Source organism: Vicia villosa, linkage group LG2, assembly GCF_029867415.1.
Source record: "Vicia villosa cultivar HV-30 ecotype Madison, WI linkage group LG2, Vvil1.0, whole genome shotgun sequence".
Taxonomy (NCBI): Eukaryota; Viridiplantae; Streptophyta; class Magnoliopsida; order Fabales; family Fabaceae; genus Vicia; species Vicia villosa.
In genome coordinates, this window is record NC_081181.1 from 41,765,404 (window position 1) to 41,790,909 (window position 25,506).

Consider the following 25,506-nt stretch of genomic DNA (forward strand, 5'->3'; position numbering starts at 1 on the left):
AACTTGTGTGCTAGTGTGCGTGGCATTTGGATAATCACCGATCGACGCTCATTGTTTGAGTGTTCCGCTTCATTTGCGAGACGCAGTTTCATTCACTCGTGTCGTGTTCTCATCCTGGAGACACGTTTTTATAATTTTATATCGGCTTGTTTGGATTGCTTGTTCCTCTTGCAGGTGTATTGTGATTATGCTCGACGCACATGTCAACCCTTGTTTGCTTACATGGCTAATCGGTGTGCTGACCATTCGCTATTCCCTTTGCTAGCTCGCTCGCGGGATCCTTAGTTTCCTTGCTTTTCTTTGCTACAGTTTATGGATCATCATCCATTTGGTATTGATCCCGTTTCATTTTATTTTTCTCGCACTTTATCGCTTTCTCGCATCATCCTTTAACATGAGAAGTAGGACTTAGACATGCATCTGGCCAAGGCCTCGAAAGAGGCTCTATTTTTGTTGGTGTGTTTATATTTGTGCTTTGCGGCAGGGAGTCACTGTGTAATAAGTCCTTTATGGCACTCCGTTAATTCCTCATGGAAGGCATGCGGAAAGGGTTAGCAATCAACCCCCGCCAAGTCTCATCGAGTCTGTTCGGTATGCGCACGCTACGCGTCACTTGCTTATGAACCTACACAAGATCTTATTATCGAGTATGTCAGGAAAAGGGTTCATGCAGCCGGACCCCCGCATTTCCTACAGCTCGCGTCGCTCGACGTTGATGCTCGATGTACGCACGCACCATTTTCCTTTCAGATCCGTGACGGCTTGGTTGCTGAGAGGGATCCGCTCCTCTTTTCTATGGCCCGATCATTTTCGCGGGGTCTAATGCTTGGTTGACTCGGGTGATCTGCTCCCTTTGGCTATGGCGGGACCGCTTTTCTACCACTCGGCCAGTGCCGTTGGTTTGTTTGCTTTACGAGCGGAGCTTGTTTGTGTGATACTCTTGTTTGCTTTCCCTTTTTCCCCATAGGTTGCCAGTTTAGTTTAGACTTGTACCCTTTGTATGATAACATTAGGTAGCAAGATTTCCCCCATAGCTTAGGTCTTCCTCATGCATTCTTTAAAACATAAACCACACTCTTTGATTTTCTTTTCTTAAGAGCTTGTTATTTCCGCTCCATTCCCAAGCCTAAGTCTCCAAAGGTCGAGCAGTGGAGTGCGAATGTAACTCGTTCACCTAAAAAACACAACAAACAGAAACTACTTAGCCGAGCTACGGTACCTCTGATTCCTCAAAAAGGATACGTAGGCAGCGGGGTAGGGCCCGTGCGAGTATAACTCTTTATTTTCCCTACATTTTGCATGCATTTTAGTCCAGATTAGCGCAGTTTGCTTACACACCCATAGATTTAGACAATAGCATGGATACCATCGAGTACGATGGGCGCGAGGGGTGCTAGCACCTTCCCCTTGCGTAACCGACTCCCTTACCTTTTTCTATGGTCGTGAGACCGTTGTTTTGTTTCATGGTTTGCTGGCATTCCCTTCCTTTTCAGGATAAATATGTTAGTGGCGACTCTGTTAATTTTTGCGGTGGCGACATGGGGGAAGTTGAGTATTAAAGGGAGGGGGGATTTTGTCTTGTATGAGAAGCTTAAGAGATTCCATGAGAGACTTCGGAGTTGGAATCGGGAGGTGTTTGGATGGATAGATCTAAAGGTGGAGGAGGAGGTGGAAAGGATGAATGAGCTAGATAAGTTAATGGCGGAGAATTTGGGAGGAGACATTGATAAGTTGGTTCAAGATAGAAGAGAAGCAACCAAGGAGATATGGAATGGTTTGAACGTTAAAGAAGCAATGCTTCGGCAAAAATCTCGGAACCTTTGGTTGGAAGAAGGGGATAAGAATTCTAAGTTCTTTCATAATGCGATCAAGGATAGACAAAGTCGTAATGCAATAACCTCTTTGGAAGGTACTGAAGGTTTGGTGGAAGGAGTATATAACACCAAGGAGGAGGTTAGAAGATACTTTCATAATGTTTTCAAGGAAGAAGATCATTCTAGACCGGTGCCGGAGGGACTAGATTTGAAGCGTTTAACCGAGGAGGATGTGAATGATTTAGAGAGACCGTTTTCGGAAGAGGAGGTGAAGGAGGCCGTTTGGTCTAGTGATGGAAATAAGAGCCCCGGGCCGGATGGTTTCTCCTTGGAATTCTTCAAATTATCTTGGGAGGTGATAAAGTTGGATGTTTTAAATTTTGTGAGGGATTTTCATGAAAAGGCTATTCTCACTAAAGCATGTACCTCATCTTTTATCACTCTAATTCCAAAAGTGACAAATCCTTAATCTTTGCAAGATTACCGACCTATTTGTCTAGTAGGAATTTTATATAAGATTTTAGCGAAGTTGATGGCGGCTAGATTGAGTAGGGTGGTTGGAAAGTTGGTTTCAAGAAACCAAACGGCTTTTATTCCAGAGAGAAATATTTTGGACGGAGTTCTCGTGGTAAATGAGGTTCTTGATCTAGCTAAAAGGGAAAAGAGAAGTTGTGTTGTTTTGAAGGTGGATTTCGAGAAGGCATATGATAGAATTAGTTGGAATTTTGTGAACTTCATATTAAAAAGAATGGGATTCGAGGATCGTTGGATGAGGTGGATGGAAGGAAATGTTTTTTTTAATTCTTTATCCGTTTTCATAAACGGAAGTGCTACAAATGATTTTTTAGTGGAGAAAGGTCTTAGACAAGGTGACCCTTTATCCCCTTTTTTGTTTGTCTTAGTGTAGCAACCTGCCCTAAAATTAACTTTTTAGAGTCGCCACCTATTCTGCAGGGCGAATAGGAAACCCTATGCAGCATAAAGATTCAGGGTAAGATTATTATAATCAAGTTAAGGGAAGGTGTTAGGCACCCTTAACCCTTTCCTAAGGGTTGCATTGTAAAATGAAGGTTTGTGGCAAAATCATTGAGGTTTATAGCTAAAGAGGTGAAAAGGGCGAAAAGTGAGATTTTAAGTGAATTGAAATTTTAGGGAGGGGGACTCGCCTTGTTACCAAGTGCCTACATATCTCCTTAGGGAGAATCAGAGTCAACGTAGTTCGGGGCACGGGTTGTACGCCTTAGAATTGATTATGAAATTGTTTTGAAGGCTTTTTGAATGGCCTATCGTAGTTTTGAATATGTAATTTGAAGATGAAATGAGTGTTTTAATTATAGCGTACAACCCTAGTTTGATGTGTTTTCGTTAGGTGCGATGATCAATAGATTTGATCATGATAATTAACAAATTCAATAATGTATTGCTGACCATTCTGACCAATAGGTTCGATCATCACGAACAGCAAATAAAGTGTATTTTAATCGGGTAATTAATTATGAGTTTTATCATTGCCTCTCATAACCAATAGATTTGGTTATTACATGACAACGAATTCCATTATTTATGTTTTATTATTTTATCTATCGCCAATGCGACTAATAGATTTAGTCGGATCGAGGAGAGAATTATCCAAGAATTAGCATTAATAAATAAATTAATTCGATTAAACTTATTTCTCGCCAATGCGACTAATAGGTGTAGTGGGATCGAGGAGAAAATTATGCTAAAAAAAATAAACAATTAAATAAATTTTATAACATTAATTAATTAGTTGTTTTAATTAATTTTCTACAGGGGGGTGCATTTTCGTTTTTGTTAGTAAATTGAAGGGGTGTTAAGAGCAAATGGGTGCTAGTCCTAATGCAAGCCAGCCCAAAAACGCAACCTTAGCATGGGGTGCATCGCAGAGTAGGGGGAGAGGAATCATAAATCTTGTTGGGCCTTGCAAGATCTGGCCCAGGTCAATGTGAAACTAAAAAAAACCCTAGGAACAACCAAAGAAAAACGGCGCCCCCCACTTGTTTCTTCCCTTTCAGTTTCGTTTTCCTCTCTCTCGCTTCTCTCTTTGTGCAAACAGAACCCAGAAGAACACCATAACCCCCACCGTGAACCACCGTGACTGCCCATTTTCCGGTTGACATTCAACCAGAAACTTCAAACGCTCAATGAATTCGAACCCAGAACCCAGACTAACATGAACCCTAATCCCAAATATATAAACCCAAACCCCGATCAAACCCAGATTCATACCATAAATACCAAATTCAACACGCAAATCATCGATTCGAACCAAGCAAAACGTTTTATTCAATCCTAAAAAGCTAAGTTTGGTTTCAGATTTACCTTGGATCTTGATTTTTTGGAACGTGTAAGCTCCACTCTCTCTCTAATCCCCTTCTCTGTGTATTCTTGCAGGTATGATGAAGATGAATGTCGTACGGCTAGAGTTTCAGCGTCCCTGAAAATTCTTTTTCTCTCTTCTGATTTCCCTTCTACTTTTATACCTAGGTTTAGATTTTATTTTAGGGAATGTTAGATTAGATTTATGTTTAATTCAGAGATTGGATTCGTTGTAAATTAGTGATTTTCTTCTTGTAATCTGATTTTGATTCAATAAAAGTTATACGAATTGATTTTGTTTTGTTAATATTAGATTCTGTTAGGATTTGATTCAATTTGGCTTGAAGATTTGTTCTGTCCGAAGCTTGGATCTATGGGCCTGGGCGAAAAAATTGCAGCTAGGGTTTGCTGAAGCAGCAGCGCTGTGGGGAAGGAGATGAACAGGACCAGGTTGGGTCCTGGGTTTGACCCGGTCTAGAAATCCGGTCCACGCGAATTAGCCCAATAGCATTAGCATTGTTGGCCCAACAATTGTTATCCAATAAACCTAATTACCCAACTAACCAGTTCTTAATTAACTGATTAATAATACCTAATAAGATAATAATTACCCCTAATCTTATTGTTTTATTAATCCTAATAACCATTAACAATAATATTTACTTAATATTAATAATCCTAATACTAATATTAATAATAAGAGTTAATAATACAAAACACTACAAAAACATAGTTAGTAACAATGAAATTAATAGTAATAATATTATAAAAAATGAAAAAAAGATAATAAAAATGATTAAATGATAAAAGAACCTAATTAAAATCAATATGAAAACTTTAATAAAAATGATTAATTTTAATAATAATACTAACATAATTTAACTCCTATTTAATTTACAAAAAAAAGTTAATACTAACTCTATTACTAATAATGATCCAAATAATAATCTCTAATAAAAATGAAAGGAATAATGGAAATTAAATTGTAGTAAAGATGAGAAAAGGATAAAAACCTTAGAATGAAGTAAATGGGCCCAAATATTTGGGCCTGAATATTTGATAATTACACATCTTTATTTAATTAAAGGGATTTTCATAAAAGGTCAGGTTTAACAATAGATATGTTAAACCCCATAGCTCTTAATTTTAACACCCTTAGTAAATTAAAAGGTGCGAATCATATCGGGTAAATTTTGGGGTATGACAGCTGCCCCTATTTAATTACCTTGGATTGAATGGCGTGAGAATACGCAGGTCTCACGCTTTTCTGATTGAAGAGTTATTAAATAATGGAAGACCCCTAAATTTACCTTATGCTCGAGTGTGAGAGAAAAGAATCGTCCTGCTAAAGCCTGAGTCTTACATAGAGAGGACTCGCCGTTAGTTGTGTGATCAGCTTGCTATATTGCTAGCAAGCTTTCGTAGTTTGTGAACCCCCCACTTACTATAGTTCTAGTAAGTTCTCGTAGTTTGTGAAACCCCAAAAGGATCACTTGCTATGACTCTAGCAAGCTCAGCTGCACCAATAGGATTACTTGTCATAAATCTGACAAGCTCACCTGCACCATTTGGATCATTTGCCCTGATTCGGACAAATTTCACCTGCACCATTAGGATCACTTGTCCTGGTTCGGACGAGTTCACCTGCACCAATAGGATTACTTGTCATAGCTCTGACAAGCTCACATGCACCATTTGGATCATTTGCCCTGATTCGGACAAATTTCACCTGCACCATTAGGATCACTTGCCCTGGTTCGGACGAGTTCACCTGCACCAATAGGATTACTTGTCATAGTTCTGACAAGCTCACCTGCACCATTAGGATTATTTGCCCTGATTTGGACAATTTCACCTGCACCATTAGGATCACTTGCCCTGGTTCGGACAAGTTTACCTGCACCAATAGGATCATTTGCCCTAGTTCGGACAAATTCACCTGCACCATTAGGATCACTTGCCCTGGTTCGGACAAGTTCACCTGCACCAATAGGATTACTTGTCATAGTTCTGACAAGCTCACCTGCATCATTAGGATTATTTGCCCTGATTCTGATAATTTCACCTGCACCATTAGGATCACTTGCCCTGGTTCGGACAAGTTCACCTGTATAGAAGATTGTTTTGTAAATGCGTATGCATCATGCGTATGCATATGCCCCTGTTGTTTGTATAATGTAGATGTATGAATGTTTTACACATGTAAATGTTGCGTGTATGCAAATGAGTATGTATGATAACCCCAACGCCTTATCTCCTCATCACCTATTGACTTTGTTTATCCCCTTTTGATATGTTCGTGAATCCTAGTTCGGATTGTATTTGAACGACCCATTGATAACATCCTTGGTAAGAGAATTGTGGTAGATTAGAACGATCGCAGCGTAGGGCGTATACTGCCCTCCGGGGATTTCGTAGTTTTATCCTATTGCTTTTGTGTTGAAAGTTTGTAAGTTTCTCATATTAAATCCAAGTTAAAGCTTATGAAAGCAATTTATCCTTTGCAAATGGTATTGAAATGAGAGAGAAAGCGTAGTATGCAAGAAAAGAAGACTTTTATTGATATTGCCTTGAATTGGCGAGTGTACAAAAATGCGAGAAAAGAAAATGACAAATAGAAATGATATTAATACTACCGTTGCTCCATTATCGAGGACCCCAGTAATCCTTTAACCTCAGAAGTAGATGATTGCACGAATCCTTATCCTCCGTAGTTTTCCTTTGGCTTATAGCCTGTAATCCTGCCTTTTCTAGGCGTAATACTTCTTGACCACATCAGAATTGATTGGGTGCGGTAGCTCATCCCCATCCATTGTAGTGAGAACTAATGCTCCTCCCGAGAATACCGTTTTTACAACAGATGGACCTTCGTAGTTAGGTGTCCACTTTCCACGGGCGTCAAGTCGAGGTAGTAGAATTTTCTTGAGGACAATATCACCTTCTTTGTAAGTTCGAGGACGGACCTTTTTATCAAATGCCTTTTTCATCCTTTTTTGATAGAGTTGCCCGTGAACAAAGCCGTCAGTCGCTTTTCTTCAACGAGATTAAGCTGATCAAAACGAGTTTTTACCCATTCTGATTCTTCTAACTTTGTGTCAGCCAGGACCCTTAATGAAGGAATCTCCACTTCGATCGGGAGGACTGCTTCCATACCATACACCAAGGAGAATGGCGTTGCCCCTGTGGATTGCGCACTGAGGTTCTGTAACCGTGTAGGGCGAAGGGAAGCATTTCGTGCCAATCCTTGTATGTTTTCACCATCTTTTGTATTATCTTTTTGATATTCTTATTTGCAGCTTCAACTGCGCCGTTCATCTTAGGCCTGTATGGTGAACAATTGTGGTGTTCAATCTTGAACTCCTCGCACAGCTCCCTCATCATGTTGTTGTTTAAATTCGATCCATTGTCAGTGATAATCCTGTTTGGAACCCCATACCGACATATGATGTTATGCCCGATGAACCGGGTGACCACTTGTCTCGTCACGTTGGTGTAAGAAGCAGCTTCAACCCATTTGGTGAAATAATCTATGGCAACCAATATGAATCGGTGTCCATTGGAAGCTTTCGGTTCGATCATCCCTATCATGTCAATTCCCCACATTGCAAATGGCCACGGTGAACTTAGAACGTTCAACGGATTTGGCGGCACATGTATTTTGTCAGCGTAAATCTGGCATTTGTGACATGTTCTTGTGTATTGGAAACAGTCAGCTTCCATTGTTAACCAGTAGTATCCTGCTCGTAGTATTTTTCTCGCCATTGAGTGTCCATTTGCATGAGTTCCGAATATTCCTTCGTGTACTTCTTTGATAATCTCCTTAGCCTCATTTTTATCCACACACCTTAATAACACCGATTCGTAATTCCGTTTGTATAGGATATTTCCGCTCAGGAAGAATTTAGCTGCCAACCTCCTTAGTGTCTTTTTGTCAATCGTAGAGGCGTTCTCCGGGTATTCTTGTTTCTCCAAGTGCCTTTTGATATCGTGGTACCATGGTTTGTCGTCAGACTGCCCTTCAATTGTGAGGCAATAGGCTGGCTCATCAAAGTGTCTAACCGTTATCCGTGGTTCATGGTTTGGCCAAGTCACTTTGAACATAGAGGAAAGTGTTGCCAACGCGTCAGCCATTTGATTTTCTTCCCTTGGGATATGAGTAAAAGTGATTGTCTCAAACTCAGCCATTAACTCTAGTATAAGGTCCCGATATGGGATTAGCTTTGCATCTCGAGTATCCCATTCTTTATTGACCTGGTGGATTACCAGTGCTGAATCCCCATATACCTCGAGTAGTTTAATCCTTAGATCGATTGCAGCTTCTAACCCCAATATGCATGCCTCATATTCTGCAATGTTGTTGGTGCAGTCAAAGCATAGTCTTGCAGTGAAGGGTAAGTGCCGGTTGTCGGGAGATGTCAAGACTGCCCCTATACCATGTCCTAGTGCATTTGAAGCACCGTCGAACATAAGTGTCCATATTGCCCCTGGTTCAGGGCCTCCGTCGGGTCCTGGTATTTCATAGTCCCTTACCACCATGATATCCTCGTCAGGGAAGTCGAACTTCATAGACTGGTATTCTTCGAGGGGTTGATGAGCAAGATGTTCTGCCAGTACACCCCCTTTTATCGCCTTTTGAGTGACATATTGTATGTCGTATTCTGACAGTAACATTTGCCATCTTGTGATTCTACCCGTGAGAGCCTGTTTTTCGAACACGTATTTCAAAGGATCCATCCTCTATATCAGCCATGTGGAATGGTTCAGCATATATTGCCTTAGACGTTTGGAGGCCCATGCTAGGGCATAACATGTCATGTCCAATGGTGAATACCGAGATTCGCAATCCATGAATTTCTTGCTAAGATAGTAAATAGCGTGCTCTTTTCTGCCTGTTTCATCCTGTTGCCCCAGTACACATCCCATAGACCTTTCGAGAACTGTGAGGTACATGATCAGTGGTCTTCCTGGTACGGGAGGTATGAGTACCGGTGGTTCTTGCAAGTAACTCTTTATAGTTTCGAAGGCTACTTGACAATCGTCATTCCACTTGATTGGTTGATCTTTCCTGAGCAGCTTGAATATAGGTTCACACGTGGATGTTAGATGTGAAATAAACCTTGAGATGTAATTCAATCGACCCAAGAATCCACGAACCTCTTTTTCTGTCCTTGGAACAGGCATTTCTTGTATAGCTTTCACCTTGTCGAGATCTACCTCTATACCTCGTTGGCTCACGATGAATCCCAACAACTTTCCTGACCTTACACCAAATGTGAACTTGTTCGGGTTTAACCTCAGCTTGAACTTCTTTAAGCGCTCGAACAACTTCTGCAGGTGTGTGATATGCTTTTCTTCTGTACAAGACTTGGCAATCATATCGTCTACATACACTTCGACCTCCTTGTGAATCATGTCATGGAACAGTGTGACCATGGCTCTTTGAAAGGTTGCCCCTGCATTTCGCAATCCAAAAGGCATTACTTTGTAGCAGAAGGTGCCCCAGGATGTCATGAAGGTTGTCTTCTCCATGTCTTCGGGATCCATTTTGATTTGATTATACCCGGAGAACCCATCCATGAAGGAGAACACCGAAGCTTGCGCTGTATTATCCACCAAAACATTTATGTGCGGTAATGGAAAGTCATCTTTCGGACTTGCTTTGTTTAAATCCCTGTAATCCATGCACATGCTCACTTTCCTGTCTTTCTTAGGAACTGGCACTATGTTGGCAATCCACGGTGGATAGTCAACCATAGCAAGAAACCCGGCGTCGAACTGTTTGAGCACCTCTTCTCTGATTTTGTTATCCATGTCCGGTCGAACCCTTCTGCGCTTTTGTCTGACCGGTGCACACCCTTCTTTGAGAGGTAACCTATGCACGAAGATATCCGTATCCAACCCTGGCATGTCACGGTATGACCAAGCAAATATTTCTGCATACTCGTGGAGGAGCTTGATTAGCGTTTCTTTCACGTCCTCGTTTAGTGTTACCCCAATCTTAATTTTCTTGGGTTCTTCGTCTGTACCCAAGTTTGTGATTTCAATGGCCTCCTGAGGAGGAAGCATGCTTTTGGATTCCTTGTCCATTAACCTTGACAACTCTTCCAGAAGTTCATCGTCTTCCTCATCCCCTTCCTCGGACTGATTAGCGAGAGCCTCGAGTTTATATTGAATTTCAGCAGTATTATTATCGGTAGTGTTAGAAGGTGATCTGCACATGTTTTATGTTCTGTTTTTAGTATGCAGATATGGTTGTGCTTTCGTGTAAGAAATTTATTTGTCATTTTTGAAAAAAAAGAAATAAATGCGAGAAAGGACCATGTTTTCAATACCAAATGCAAAGACAATTTTATTAATAAACTTTAAATCTTGAAAGTAAATGGGGCCCTTACAAACCAACTATATGCTTCGGGCGAGGCATGAGCGTTATTGTTTTTTCTTTATTTGAAGGGAAATAAAACACAAAAGCAAATTACTTTGAAATAAAAACTATCTCCGGTATCTCCAGGCTTGTCCAATTCTGGAGCTGCTCTCCTAGCCTGACCCTTTGGATGAAATTGGTCGTTCCCTCCTTAGAGTCCATGCTGGATATCATGGCCACATGTTCATACCCGCCTGTCACGAAAGTCTGCATAATCGGGGGGAATCGTTGTTCCTCCTTCACAGTGCTTGTGATCTTTGATGGTTGGTATCCCAGCCCAAGGCGATCCTTATGCTCTAAGATCTCTGGTACTTTGCCACAGCCTTCCACATTCAGGTCTTGTAAGTCTCTCTAGGATGTTACCGCCCTTCGCACCTTTTCCACAGGTAGTGTGACAGCAGTTGCAATCTCCAGTGCTTGGAATGCAGTTTCTAGCGCTCCTTCTCCAACTTCAATGTACCTGTATGAATCCAGGTTGCTGACAAATATATCCTCTTCTCCATTGATGGTTACTATGGAATCTCCATCCACGAATTTTATTTTTTGATGGAGAGTGGAGGTGACTGCCCATGCTGCATGAATCCAAGGACGCCCTAGTAGGCAGGTATAAGCTGGTTCAATCTCCATTACTTGGAAATTGATGCAGAAGGTATGAGGAACAACTATAACAGGAAGGTCTACTTCTCCAAATACCGGACTCTGTAATCCATCAAAAGCTTTGACCACCAAACGACTTGGTCTAACCACAAGACCCTCTAAAGCTATTTTATCGAGTGTAGCTTTTGGCATCACGTTTAGTGACGAACTCGTGTCAATCAGAACTCTGGCCATATGAGCTTTTCCACATTGCATGGAGATATGTAAGGCTTTGTTGTGCGCCTTTCCTTGCGGAGGTAACTCATGATCATTGAACCCCGGACATGCCCCAGCTGTTAGATTAGCCACCATTCCATCAAACTGACTGACTGTGATGTCTTTAGTTACATGGGCGGCATTCAGAATCTTCATTAAGGCGTCTCGATGCCTCTCGGAGTGTACCAATAATGATAAAAGCTATATTTTAGATGGTGTCTGATGCAACTGGTCCACCACCTTATAGTCTCTCTTCTTGATTAAAGCTAGAAACTCCTCAGCATCTTTATTAATAGCTTCTTTATCCTTAGGGTCAGCCTCGTTATTTGGTCCCATAACAGCTTGATCACTAGATTGGGTCAAGTTTTCATTTGGCTTTGGTTGTGCCTGTGCGGTTTTGAATATGCGACCGCTACGAGTTATGCCCCCAGGTCCAATAATGCTTGATACGGCAGTATTGGTATCAGAATTGTACTCCCAAGGCACCGCTTTCATTTTGTCCAAAGGATATGGATCTTTGATCGGGATGATCCTAGTGCGCTCTTGTGTAGGTATCATCAATGGTAGTTTAGAACAGGGGATGATTAATGGCTTCCTTGCCCCTTGACTAGGTATTATCAATGGCTCGTTCCTATCAACCATAGCCACATATTCTTCCTCAGAATGTTCTTTCATCTGAATCAATCCTTGATCTACGAGCCTTTGCAGAGTGTCTTTAAAAGCCTCGTTGTGTTCTAAGATAAACCCCTTTATAAGTAGATACCTCTTAAGTGCATCTATGGGGGAGTTTCTTTGTTGAACCAACTCTTGCTCAGTAACGACCTCAATTGCATTGACTGCGCCATCATGGTGAGGCATAGGATTTGTTTTCACATTAGATTTGTCAAAGGCAATTGCCCCTGACTCTATCAGATCCTGAACTATATGTTTGAAAGCCCAACATTTCTCCAATGTGTGTCTGGGAGAGTTGGCGTGGTATTCACACCTTTCATTAGCTTTGTAGTTAGGTGTAGCCTTGCCTGGAAGAGGAGGGCCAACAGTTTGATTTCTACCAATGATTCACTTATCAAATACCTTAGTATCTCCTTTTTGGCAGTAGGCAAAGGATCGAATCTCCTTTGAGGGCCTTGGAACCGGCTTTGTTGTGGTGGGAATGACATAGGAGGTCTAGATTCTTGATGCACCACTGCATTAGTCTCTCCTTCCTTCTTTTTTGCGAAGGTTGGAGTGGGCCTCTTTGAGTGATAAGGTCCAGATGGAGCTCCTTGTATCTTCCCATTTTTAATTCTGTTCTCGATTCTTTCACCAATAACCACTAAATATGAAAATCTTGAGGATACGCTTCCAACCATTTTATCGTAGTACGGTCCTTGCAAGGTGGCCATAAACATGTCTACCAGCTCCTTCTCCATCAGAGGAGGATGGACTCGGGAAGCCATTTCCCTCCACCTTTGGGCATACTCCTTGAACGATTCCTCTTTTTTTTGTGACAAATTTTGTAGTTGCATCCGGTTAGGTGCCATGTCCAAGTTGTACTTATATTGCTTTAGGAATGTGTTAGCAAGGTCATTCCAGCTTCGGATGTAGGATTTCTCCAATTGCATGTACCAGTCAACAGACGCTCCGCTCAAGCTATCTTGGAAGAAATGTATCATCAGCTTTTGATCATGAGCGTAGGCAGCCATTTTCCGCACATACATGCGCAAGTGATTCCTTGGACATGTGAGCCCTTTGTACTTTTCAAAATTGGGAACCTTGAATTTGTGTGGAATAGTCAGATCTGGGACTAAACTCATTTCAAAGGTATCCACATCGAAGGCATCATACCCTTCTACAGCCTTTAGTCTCTCTTCCAGCGCCTTGATTTGTCCGCTATCCTTGGAATCCTCCCCAGAGTTAGGGGAAGTCAGTTTGTGTTGAGGCACTTGATTTGTGTCATTCGTGTACCCATACTGTAAATCCAAGTAGTCTTCATCCTTAGGAGGATCGTTGACAGGGATGCGAACTGTGCGAGACACCCCCTCCTTCTGTGTAGTAGGGATAAATCCTTCCTGAGAAGCCTCTCCTTCCTCATGGGTTCTGATGACTCTTTTAGAGGAGTGAGCATTTGCTTTGTGAGGGTCACTACATCGAACATATCCCAACAACGGGTTGCCATCATCCGGTATTTCCTCATACTGATCTTGGACTTCCTTAGCCTTTTCCTGCTTATCCTTGAGGTCTTTCATGAAGCGCAGCATTTGAGTCATGCCTCCTTTGATCTCTTCCACAGTACCTTTTAATTGGGTTACCTCTTCACGAAGGGCGGCTTAATTCTGCTCTAGTTGTTCCATTGCTTTCTTCCTTTGAGATCTTGTTTGGTATGGCGGTCGGGTTGCAATGGCGTGACTGGAGATAAAGACAGTTTTCTTTTTAATGTTTTGCGAAAATAAATATGATATGCGTGCTATGAATGCTATGTTTATGCTATGCTCATGTCTTATCCACATTATTGCTATAATATATACATATATATATATATATATATATATATATATATATGTATATATATATATATATTATTTATACATATATATATATATATATATTATTATTTTTTAGTGAAACTCCTTTTTTTTTTAATAATCCTTTTTGGTGAATAATTTCAAAGAAAATGAATAATGCGGAAATAAACACACTTTATTAATTCAAAAATACTTGTGAAGAAATACAATTTAAATTGTTCATATTGCAAAAGGAAATAAACAACCAAAAAATTTAAACTTCCAAATAAATAAATAAAAACTATAAATGACTAAGAACGCCTATGAATATCCTCCTTGAATTTGTCCACCATGTCTCTACAAAGCTCCATGAATTCCTTCACTACTTCGGGAAGGATGATGGGGGAAGACTCCCGCTCTTTCCAAACTCTTCGGAATGTCTTGGATTAAATCATTGCACAAGAAAACTAGCTTATCGTAATTCTCACGACATTTCTCATACTCTTCAAGCATCTTAGGAACCATGCTCACATACTCATTTGCCGTAGAAACAATCGTGTACTGTCTTCTCCAATAATCTCTTTCATCCCTTGCCTCCTCAAATATCTCCCTTTGCCTTATGAATACTTGCCTAAGTGAGGCCATAGCTAGAAGTGCTCTATTATACTCACCGGTGCGCTGTAAAAGTGCTTCTTCAGTGGTCAATCTCCTTGTGTGCTCTTCTTGTCCAGAATTACAAGCTTCTTGAAGATAATATTTGAGATTCCTTATTTCTACCTCTTAATCTTTAGTCCTATCAGTTAATTCAAAGACTACAGCTTCTAGATTTTTCTCGGATTCCGCTTTGTCATGGGAAGCCTTTTCATAACGCCTTCTCCACCTTGCAATTTCCACACTTGCTTGTTCCAACCTTTCATTATGTGCAATTAGATCAAAGTTAGCACTTAGGACTCCTTCAGTTGCACGCTTTCTTTTACTCCTTTGTCTATCATCCTCTTCCTTAGCGGCTTGAAGCTCTTGGTTCTTCTCCTTAAGATCGAGGCGTAGTTGGCTCTTTTCGTTGGAAAGTCGATGTATGTCAAGCTCTAATTTTTCCTTTTCCTTACGGGACGCCTCTAGGGCAGCCTTGATTCCTTCTATCTCTTCGATGGATAGAGAAACAGGATTAGGAGAATCGGGCTTGTATGCGGGATCCACAACAAAAGGGAGCAAAATCTTTCCAACTCTCTCTTGAACCCATTTAGTGTAAGGTTCCTTAGCAATGACATTCTTTGGCTCATAGTTCTTTGTTTGAACATGCTTCCAAGCTTGGATTATCTTCTTTAATGTTCTCGGATTTCCTTTCCCATTGTCATGCAAAATTAATTCTTCCACTTGTTGCTCGGAAGGCTCACAATCCATAGAATGACCCAATTGGCGCAATGCTAACACGGGGTTATAATTAATACAACCTAAAGTTCCCATTAAAGGCACATTGTTGAGTTCTCCACATTTATAAATAATTCTTTCAGAGTTCAATTTCCTTGCAAACCAAAAGATAGAATCCGCTTTGAGAGCCCTTAATTTTTGAGACCATTCATGCCTAGTCAAATCTTTGATCAAATAGTTGGCTTTGTAAAGATGAGAAGTCAACCAAGAGTACAATAAATGAACACAACAGAATATCATTCTCCTTTTCTTTTCATATCTATCATGGATGGTATAATAAATATTAGCAAGAATAGTAGGGGTTGGATTCTCATTTGAATTCCTGAAGGATGTGAAAACATGAATAGCAGCATGATCAACATATTTCGCCTTCTTTGGCAACAAAATAACACCAAAAATTAAAAGAGCCAAAAAAAGTCCACAAATGTCCCATTGTTTCTTTTGAGCATAAGACATAGCTTGAGCTTCTAAATAAGTTCTCCTAATCCCTTGTATATTGCCATCAGTCTTGTAATTAGCTTCTAAATCCGTAGCGGGCACTTCTAAGGCTTTGGCCAAATCAGTAATCTCAACTTTCTTTCCAGCACCTGTATAAAATTCCTTTTTAATCCTTGAAAACCCAAGCATATCATTCATCTCTTCCAAGGTAGGAGCCAACTGAAAATCCTGAAATGTGAAACACCTAAGCGGAGGATCATAGAACTGGATCAAAACGGTGATAGCTTCTTCTTGAACCTTAACCTTGAGCAAATCCAGAATATCACCATAACGGCCAACAAACCTGTTCAAAGCAGTTGATGACATTTTATCCCTGATTATCCTTAGTTTCTTGATATCAGGCACTGAGACAGTAAGGTGGACAATGGGCTTCTTAGCATTCATTTTCCTGAATATTCACCAAAGAGAATTATTATTTTTTATTCTTTTTTTTCTCTTTTTTTTACCTGTGGTTAAAACATGATAAAAAATATGCATAATGATGTATGATGCATGCAAACAAATATAAACACAAAAAAAAAAAAGAATAATAATAATAATAATAAACATATATTTAGCACATAATCACATAGGCCCTAGGTTCATAGGTTCGACGTAACGGCTCGGGGAGCCTACCCTTCCCATGGGTATGTTCTAGAAGGTCTCATGGGGTCGTTCGTAGCCGCCGAGACTTTTTGTCTCTTTGGATTTTAGAATAGCTCATTTTATCCATGAGGTTCGAATTTTAGGGGTAGGTTCTCAGAGAGATCAGCTAAATACCAAGTCCAGCCCTCAACAAGGTCAAGCCTCGTATCAGACCTTTCCGGATATTTAACCCACTCTGAGTGGAATTATAATAAGACTCGTAGGCGATGTAATTCCCCTCTGTTCTTAAATATAATTCCCACGCTTAGTTTTAAGCGCAAATATATAATCCCGATAATGCAAATAATATAATTTAAACATTTAATGCAAATATGTAATTAAACATTTAATGAAAATAATAAATAATTAAATAAAGCAGAAAATTAAATATTTATTGAAAAACACAAACCCTGCCCCAAACCCTAAAAACGACAAATTAGCCAAACCCTAAAATTCGCCAAAAACCTAAACCATTGACCAAAACCTAAACCATCTCAAGCCTTAGGAGCATAATAATTAACCAAAAGTGTGTCCCCAGCAGAGTCGCCAGCTGTAGCAACCTGCCCTAAAATTAACTTTTTAGAGTCGCCGCCTATTTTGCATGGCGAATAGGAAACCCTACGCAGCATAAAGATTCAGGGTAAGATTATTATAATCAGGTTAAGGGAAGGTGTTAGGCAGCCTTAACCATTTCCTAAGGGTTGCATTGTAAAATGAAGGTTTGTGGCAAAATCATTGAGGTTTATAGCTAAAGAGGTGAAAAGGGCGAAAAGTGAGATTTTAAGTGAATTGAAATTTTAGGGAGGGGGAATCGCCTTGTTACCAAGTGCCTACGTATCTCCTTAGGGAGAATTGGAGTCAACGTAGTTCGGGGCACGGGTTGTACGCCTTAGAATTGATTATGAAATTGTTTTGAAGGCTTTTTGAATGGCCTATCGTAGTTTTGAATATGTAATTTGAAGATGAAATGAGTGTTTTAATTATAGCGTACAACCCTAGTTTGATGTGTTTTCGTTAGATGCGATGATCAATAGATTTGATCATGATAATTAACAAATTCAATAATGTATTGCTGACCATTCTGACCAATAGGTTCGATCATCACGAACAGCAAATAAAGTGTATTTTAATCGGGTAATTAATTATGAGTTTTATCATTGCCTCTCATAACCAATAGATTTGGTTATTACATGACAACGAATTCCATTATTTATGTTTTATTATTTTATCTCTCGCCAATGCGACTAATAGATTTAGTCGGATCGAGGAGAGAATTATCCAAGAATTAGCATTAATAAATAAATTAATTCGATTAAACTTATTTCTCGCCAATGCGACTAATAGGTGTAGTCGGATCAAGGAGAAAATGATGCTAAAAAAAATAAACAGTTAACTAAATTTTATAACATTAATTAATTAGTTGTTTTAATTAATTTTCTGTAGGGGGTGCATTTTCGTTTTTGTCAGTAAATTGAAGGGGTGTTAAGAGCAAATGGGCGCTAGTCCTAATGCAAGCCAGCCCAAAAACGCAACCTTAGCATGGGGTGTATCGCAGAATAGGGGGAGAGGAATCATAAATCTTGTTGGGCCTTGCAAGATCCGGCCCAGGTCAATGTGAAACAAAAAAAAACCCTAGGAACAACCAAAGAAAAGCGGCGCCCCCACTTATTTCTTCCCTTTCAGTTTCATTTTCCTCTCTCTCGCTTCTCTCTTTGTGCAAACAAAACCCAGAAAAACACCATAACCCCCACCGTGAACCACCGTGACTGCCCAGTTTCCGGTTGACATTCAACCGGAAACTTCAAACGCTCAATGAATTCGAACCCAGAACCCAGACTAACATGAACCCTAATCCCAAATATGTAAACCCTAACCCCGATCAAACCCAGATTCATACCATAAATCCCAAATTCAACACGCAAATCATCGATTCGAACCAAGCAAAACGTTTTATTCAATCCTAAAAAGCTAAGTTTGGTTTCAGATTTACCTTGGATCTTGACTTGTTGGAACGTGTAAGCTCCACTCTCTCTCTAATCCCCTTCTCTATGTATTCTTGCAGGTATGATGAAGATGAATGTCGTACGGCTAGAGTTTCAGCGTCCCTGAAAATTCTTTTTCTCTCTTATGATTTCTCTTCGACTTTTATACCTAGGTTTAGATTTTATTTTAGGGAATGTTAGATTAGATTTATGTTTAATTCAGAGATTTGATTCGTTGTAAATTAGGGATTTTCTTCTTGTAATCTGATTTTGATTCAATAAAAGTTATACGAATTGATTTTGTTTTATTAATATTAGATTCTGTTAGGATTTGATTCAATTTGGCTTGAAGATTTGTTCTGTCCGAAGCTTGGATCTATGGGCCTGGGCGAAAAAATTGCAGCAAGGGTTTACTGAAGCAGCGGCGCTGTGGGGAAGGAGATGAACAGGACCGGGTTGGGTCCTGGATTTGACCCGGTCCAAAAATCCGGTCCACACGAATTAGCCCAATAGCATTAGTATTGTTGGCCCAACAATTGTTATCCAATAAACCTAATTGCCCAACTAACCAATTCTTAATTTACTGATTAATAATACCTAATAAGATAATAATTACCCCTAATCTTATTCTTATTAATCCTAATAACCATTAACAATAATATTTACTTAATATTAATAATCCTAATACTAATATTAATAATAAGAGTTAATAATACAAAACACTACTAAATCATAGTTAGTAACAATGAAATTAATAGTAATAATATTATAAAATAATGAAAAAAAAATGACTAAATGATAAAAGAACCTAATTAAAATCAATATGAAAACCTTAATAAAAATGATTAATTTTAATAATAATACTAACATAATTTAACTCCTATTTAATTTACAAAAAAAACTTAATACTAACTCTATTACTAATAATGATCCAAATAATAATCTCTAATAGAAATGAAAGGAATAATGGAAATTAAATTGTAGTAAAGATGAGAAAATGATAAAAACCTTATAATGAAGTAAATGGGCCCAAATATTTAGGCTTGAATATTTGATAATTACACATCTTTATTTAATTAAAGGGGTTTTCATAAGAGGTCAGGTTTAACAATAGATATGTTAAACCCCATGGCTCTTAATTTTAACACCCTTAGTAAATTAAAAGGTGCGAATCATATCGGGGTAAATTTTGGGGTATGACACTTAGTCATGGAGGTACTTACGGTATTAATGAAGAAATCAAAAGAAGAAGGTGAATTCCGCGGTTTTAAGATAAATGATGATAAGGAGGTGGACATTTTACAATTTACGGATGACACAATCATTCTAGCCGAAGAAGATACCGCAAATTTGTGGAGTGTGAAAGTTATTTTAAGGGGTTTTGAATTGATTTCTGGATCTCGAATAAATTTTCACAAGAGTAATATTTATGGCATCAGTGTTGGTGATTGGTATATGGAAGCCGCTTCCACTTTTCTCTCGTGTAAAGTTGGAATACTACCGTTCAAATTTCTTGGTGTTAGAGTGGGGGGAGATCCTAGGAAACTTGTGATGTGGAAAGACTTGTTGTTGATGTTGAAAAGAAGATTGGCCGTGTGGAGAGGAAAACACCTTAATATGGTGGGGAGAGTGGTGTTGATTAACTCGGTTCTAAATGCTATCTCGTTGTATTGTCTTTCCTTTTACAAGGCCCCAAAGAAGGTGTTGAATGCGATAATAGCCATACAAAAAAAATTCCTTTGGGTGGGAGTGAGCTTAGAAGAACCATTAATTGGGTTAGTTGGGACACGGTTTGTAAAACACGAGAAGAGGGTGGCCTAGGTGTTAAAAACGTGGAAATTATGAACGTGGCATGAGAGATCTGTTTGGTTGGCGTTATATCATCAATAAACTAGCCTAGGTGTTTGATTATGCAAATGTAATTTTTTTTTATAAAATTGATTAAATAATCATGAAAATTCAATGGATTAATTTTTTTAATAAAATTATGAATGATGATGAAATATGAAATAAATTTTACAATAAATAATAGAATTGGGGTAATTAGAATTTATGATTAATTTATTATTAATAAATAGGCTAAGTTGTGAAAAAAATAGAGAATTCTACCATAAAAATAGAATTAGGAGGTTGATATTATTGTTAAGCATATATCTAGGATTCATTTTTAAATACAAAATGAAGACAATGAAAATAACGAACTGAATTTATATCTAAATATTGAATCAGATTCAATCATAATAAATTAGATATATTTTTAATATGTATATTTTTAGATGTTTTGCAAAATTATTTTTATAAATACATTATTATATTAATGCATAAGTTATGTAAGAATTATATAATTTTTTTAGAATTTTTAATTGATAAAATATCTAGAAATCGTAATAAGAAAAAAATAATAATAGTGTTATATTTCCTACTTTCAATGTGTTAGTTAACAGTTTTTATTATTTTTTAATATTTTTTAATATTTTTATTTAATTAGTCTAGGTTACACATGATAAATTAATAGAATTAATTAATTTTTTATTTGTAAGTTTTCTTTTATACACATGTGTAATATAAATAAATTAAAAGGTTGAAACATAATTATATATGTAATTTCGTTTATGAGTATTATTTATTTATTTTATATATTGTTTGATATGTATTAGTGGTGCTTAGCTTGAGTAATAATAATGAGGTTGCATTTTAAAAAGAAAAAAATTTTCTATATTTTTTTAGGCTACGATTGTTTAAAATTTAATTGGATTTAAAATAATTGATTAAATTTTGAATAAAGAAATATTGTATTACTCATTAATAAATATAAATAAATAAAATAATAAATAGTTAGTGTGATAGAGTGATGGATAATAGTGTGCATGAAAAATAATAATAAATTAGAATAAATACTATTAAAGTGAAAATTAATATTGCATCAACAAAAATAATGAATAATAAATTACGTAATTACAAATTGAATGAGTCAATTAATTTCATATATTAATAAATTGTTTTAAATTTGAAATAATATGAAACATATTGTATGTAGAAATATGGTCCAAATTGACCATCATCATGGATAAAAACACACTTATATGTAATCATATATTATTAATAATTTATGAGAGATGGAGAAAACAATCCGTAAGAAACTTTCAAACCTATTAATTTAGTAATAAATGGTTTCTTGTATTCGGGACGTAACCGACTTGCATAATTATGGGGAATCATTAAAAATGAAGAGGTGATAGTTTACTCAAAAGGATTTTTCATTCAATACTATGGCAGACCCGAAATCATTCCATGTTACCTATAGCTTTAAACAGTATTTTTGAGGAATCGAAAGTGAGGTTTTGACTGCTATAGTTCTTAGTGAGCTGCAACATTTTTGGCCTACTGCATTGAATTTATGAACTATATATATAGCATCATACAACACAGTTTAAGAACCATTCCAATTATGATAAAGACCAACCTAAGTGATAAAGACCAACCTAAGCCACGAAATACATCTCCCCTTGTGCATCCTTCAGTGTCTTTCCTTGTTCAGTGGTCACATTAAGAGCAAGTTTATCTTAAAACAAGTACAAAGTCAAAAGATAATAAAAAATTTCTAACAGTAAGCATGACAAAAAAAGGTGTCTATATTCACAAAAGAATGCACCACGTTGTCTAATGTCGTAAGATGCTCACCGTATCTCTGCAAATGAACTCCTGGAGCTTTAACATAACGCGTTGACGTGTCGTAACCAGAGTGTTACGTCATGCTGGAAATGCCTTCTTTGCAGTAGATACAACAGGTTTAAATTCTTCAACTATAGTCAACAGAATTTGTGAATCAACTTCTTGTGTTGCCTATGAATAGATTAGAGACATTAGAAGTCTGCATTTCTCAAAACTACTAACAAACACAAACTTACACAACTAACAATTTCTCTAACGGTCAAGTAACAACCTAACAATTTCTAGTCTTAACATTTAGACTAACCATTTCTTTGACTGACAAAACAGTTCCATGTTCAGCCCTGCACATTCGTATAAACGAACTCAGTCCCTATCAGTTTCTAAAAGCTCATCCAAACAGCTTTGAAAAAGCTTATGGACATAATTTGTTTGTAAAAGCTCATCCAAACAATTTCACGCGTGCTTATTTCAGTAGATAAGTTCAAATAGTTCAAATAGTTAAATTTGAAATACCTTGCAACATTTTAGAGAGGAACCGTATTGTATAAATTGGATTTAACTTTCTACATGTTAATCACATCGAAAAGTTATGATTTGGTGCAGGAATTTGAGAGTGGGCCTCGGAATCTTGAAAAAGATGTAGAAAGGAGATTTAGTTATGCTTTGAGCAGAAAAGACATTGAGAATGTTGTGCTTGGAGGACCATAAATATATATCCATATTGCTATCTACTTTCAAATATACAATGGCTTAATTCTTTGTTGGATATAGATAATCAATTCATATGTTAACAAACAACTACAGTGAAATATTAACAGAGTCCCTATGCTGCCAATATTAGTGTTGTTACCTGAAGCCCCTATTCAGTGTTACTTAGACCCTTCATGTAAATATGCAGGAACAGAAAGAAAAGGAATTAGTAATATATATCAGCTTGCAAGGAGACCATGTCATGCTGAGGTTGGCTTTCTTGCAGTAACTTACATCAAAGAAAACTGTGCTACTATTGGCTCTCTCATTGCCATCCTTTCTTTTTTATGGCCAAGCAAATTTGTGCTTCATCATCAAACCTGCATAAACCCACAAAAAATCAGGTCACAGCTTATCCAAATAGAGTTTAACAAATCATACAAAGTAATAACAAACACCGACGCATACGCATCATCAGACATTGCATCGGTGATGGATCTTTCTCCTTCCGCGTGAGCCAACACCATGAAACCTGAAACTTTGAAATCTAAATCTAAATCAAACTTGAAAGACAGAGAAGAAGAAAAATCAGAAGCCCAATGAAAGAGAAAAATTTTTGTGAAACCGCTGATTTACCACCACTCTACAAAATCGAAATCAAAATTGTAATCGCCAATATAATAAATTAGAAACTAAAATGATGAAGAAATCAAATGGATAAGACTTACGATGTTGCCGAGAGCCACAACGTTGAGGAAAGTTGAAGGTCTTCGGGACGCCATAGATGATGAAAGTCAACGGATTGAAAACTGAAATAAAGAGAAAGTTGTAATACTCGAAACAGAGATTGATCAAAATTGAACCCTAAGCCAGGCTGTAAACTACTATCTGAAACCACATTGCCACGATGGAGCAATGAAGACGCACTGAAACGCAATAGTGATGAGAGAAGTCTCCCAAAATCGGATTTCACTCGCCACATCTTCTTCAATTTTCACCACAGGCTTGCCATTGACGATCTTCGGAGTAACAAACGCTAACGCTTTGCCATTCCTAGTTAACCGATTTCCTCGTATAACATCGACCCATAGCTTGGCGTCCTCAACGTTCCCTAGATTCTCCGTCACATTCCCCAATTTTTTAGGGTTTTGACAAAACCCCTGATTCGTAGCTTTCTCCTCCTCCACACCTTCCTTTCCATCCTCCACCTCCACCACACCTTCCGCCTCCACCTCGCTTGAATTTTCCACAGTTGTTCCTTCCCTCTGCTGCATAGGGCTTGCCGTCGCCGGTACCGGAGTGACCTGTTTGGGTGGTCACCCCCGTTTCTTCGACAGTGTTCCCTTCGCCATCCTTTCATGGTTCAATAAATTAATTTAATGTTTTCAGCATCAATCTCAGCAAGAAATGACAAAGATGTTACAAGTGAAGGGAGTATGGATTTATCCACTGTCAGTCAATAACTTCATTACTTTATATTCTTTCTTATTTATATTTGTGGAGTTTTTATGTTTAATGGTTAAAAGTTTTGATTGATACATTAGATTGGGTTATTATTATTAATACAAAATGTATCTTTGTTCTAACTTTTACATAAACAAGAAGATATAGTTTGGTTGTTGTTCTTTATATATGCACAGACTGTATGTCTTTTAGTAATATAAGGATCAGAGACAAATTTTATACTATACGTTGATGATTTGATAAATAACTTTGGTTAGTGTTTCAAGCATGCTAAAAAATTTCTTTGCTGTATTTTGAATTATTTGTGGAGTTTTTATGTTCAATGGTTAAGAGCTGTGTGATTGATGACACTTGATTTTGTTATTATTATTATTAACATCAAACAAAAGTATCTTTGTTATAAAGAAAAATATTCATTTTAGTTGTTGTCCTTTATATATATATATATATATATATATATATATATATATATATATATATATATATATATATATATATGCAGAGAAGACTAATTAAGTTCAAATAATTTTCTAATTAACTAACTTTTTACTATTGGGTTGACTTAATAACAATGTCGAAAACAAAAAATAAATATCATATAATATGACTTAAGTGTCTTTTTATCAGTATCTTTAAATTTTAATAATTTGAATTTTTTGTCTTTAATTATAACCTTGATTTTTATATTTATCCTTTAATATAAATTTGCAGCAATATATTAATCCTTTAATATAAATTTGCAGATTTTATTGTTATTTTAGACTATTGATTTACCCAATATTTTGTTTAACGGGTGTTGAAATATTGTTTTTATACAAAACATCACAATTTTTAATGTTTCTATATCATTATCTTTTTATCTAAGAAAAATGTAAAGTCCCTCTTTTATCATTCCACATTATCAACTAAATCCTCTTTTAATTACATTTTAATCTTAAGCTAATCAATGAATTAAACCAATTTAGCAAGGATTTTACAAAACCTTAAACGTGATTTCATCAAACTATTTATTTCTAATCCTAACAATTATTACATCGGATATTTATATCAATTATCCATTATTTCCATATTTTCCATTTTTCATTACAAACTGTTAATTATTTCGGACCATTTATTAAACCTATAATTATTTTTATTTTTTTACTGCAAAACCAATAATAAAGTAAGATGAAGCCGTATTCTATTTTACTTTCAATGTGTTTTCTCAATTGAAAAATAATATTTTAAAAATTAATATA

General features: G+C 37.4%; 1 protein-coding gene across 17 annotated transcripts; it reads right to left on the bottom strand.

The window, feature by feature from the left end:
* Positions 1-21,106: 21,106 nt before the first annotated feature.
* LOC131650228 (uncharacterized) lies at positions 21,107-24,438 on the bottom strand. 17 transcript variants are annotated; one of them, XR_009298275.1, is made up of 4 exons: positions 23,099-24,438; positions 22,965-22,994; positions 22,419-22,455; positions 21,114-22,285 (listed from the first exon to the last, which is right to left on the bottom strand). XR_009298275.1 is itself a non-coding variant. In XM_058919947.1 (4 exons), the coding sequence occupies exons 1-4, from the start codon at positions 23,784-23,786 to the stop codon at positions 23,130-23,132; spliced, it is 255 nt and encodes an 84-aa protein (XP_058775930.1). In that variant the 5' UTR covers positions 23,787-24,438; the 3' UTR covers positions 21,129-23,129. The 17 variants fall into 17 exon arrangements, 4 of the variants coding, with proteins under 4 accessions (XP_058775930.1, XP_058775928.1, XP_058775927.1 ...); XR_009298277.1 differs by having other exon boundaries at positions 21,115-22,455; positions 23,099-23,184; positions 23,273-24,438; XR_009298274.1 differs by having other exon boundaries at positions 21,118-22,741; positions 23,099-23,184; positions 23,273-24,438.
* Between the last annotated feature and the right edge of the window lie 1,068 nt (positions 24,439-25,506).

Excerpts from the sequence above, each read along its gene's own strand:
- LOC131650228 (XM_058919944.1), bottom strand. The coding sequence starts at position 24,078 with ATGCAGCAGAGGGAAGGAACAACTGTGGAAAATTCAAGCGAGGTGGAG. Across the intron at positions 23,614-23,731 it reads CTCATCACTATTGCGTTTCA|TTTTCAATCCGTTGACTTTC; the intron begins GTGCGTCTTCAT and ends TCTTTATTTCAG. Across the intron at positions 23,352-23,532 it reads TTGTGGCTCTCGGCAACATC|ATTTCAAAGTTTCAGGTTTC; the intron begins GTAAGTCTTATC and ends ATTTAGATTTAG.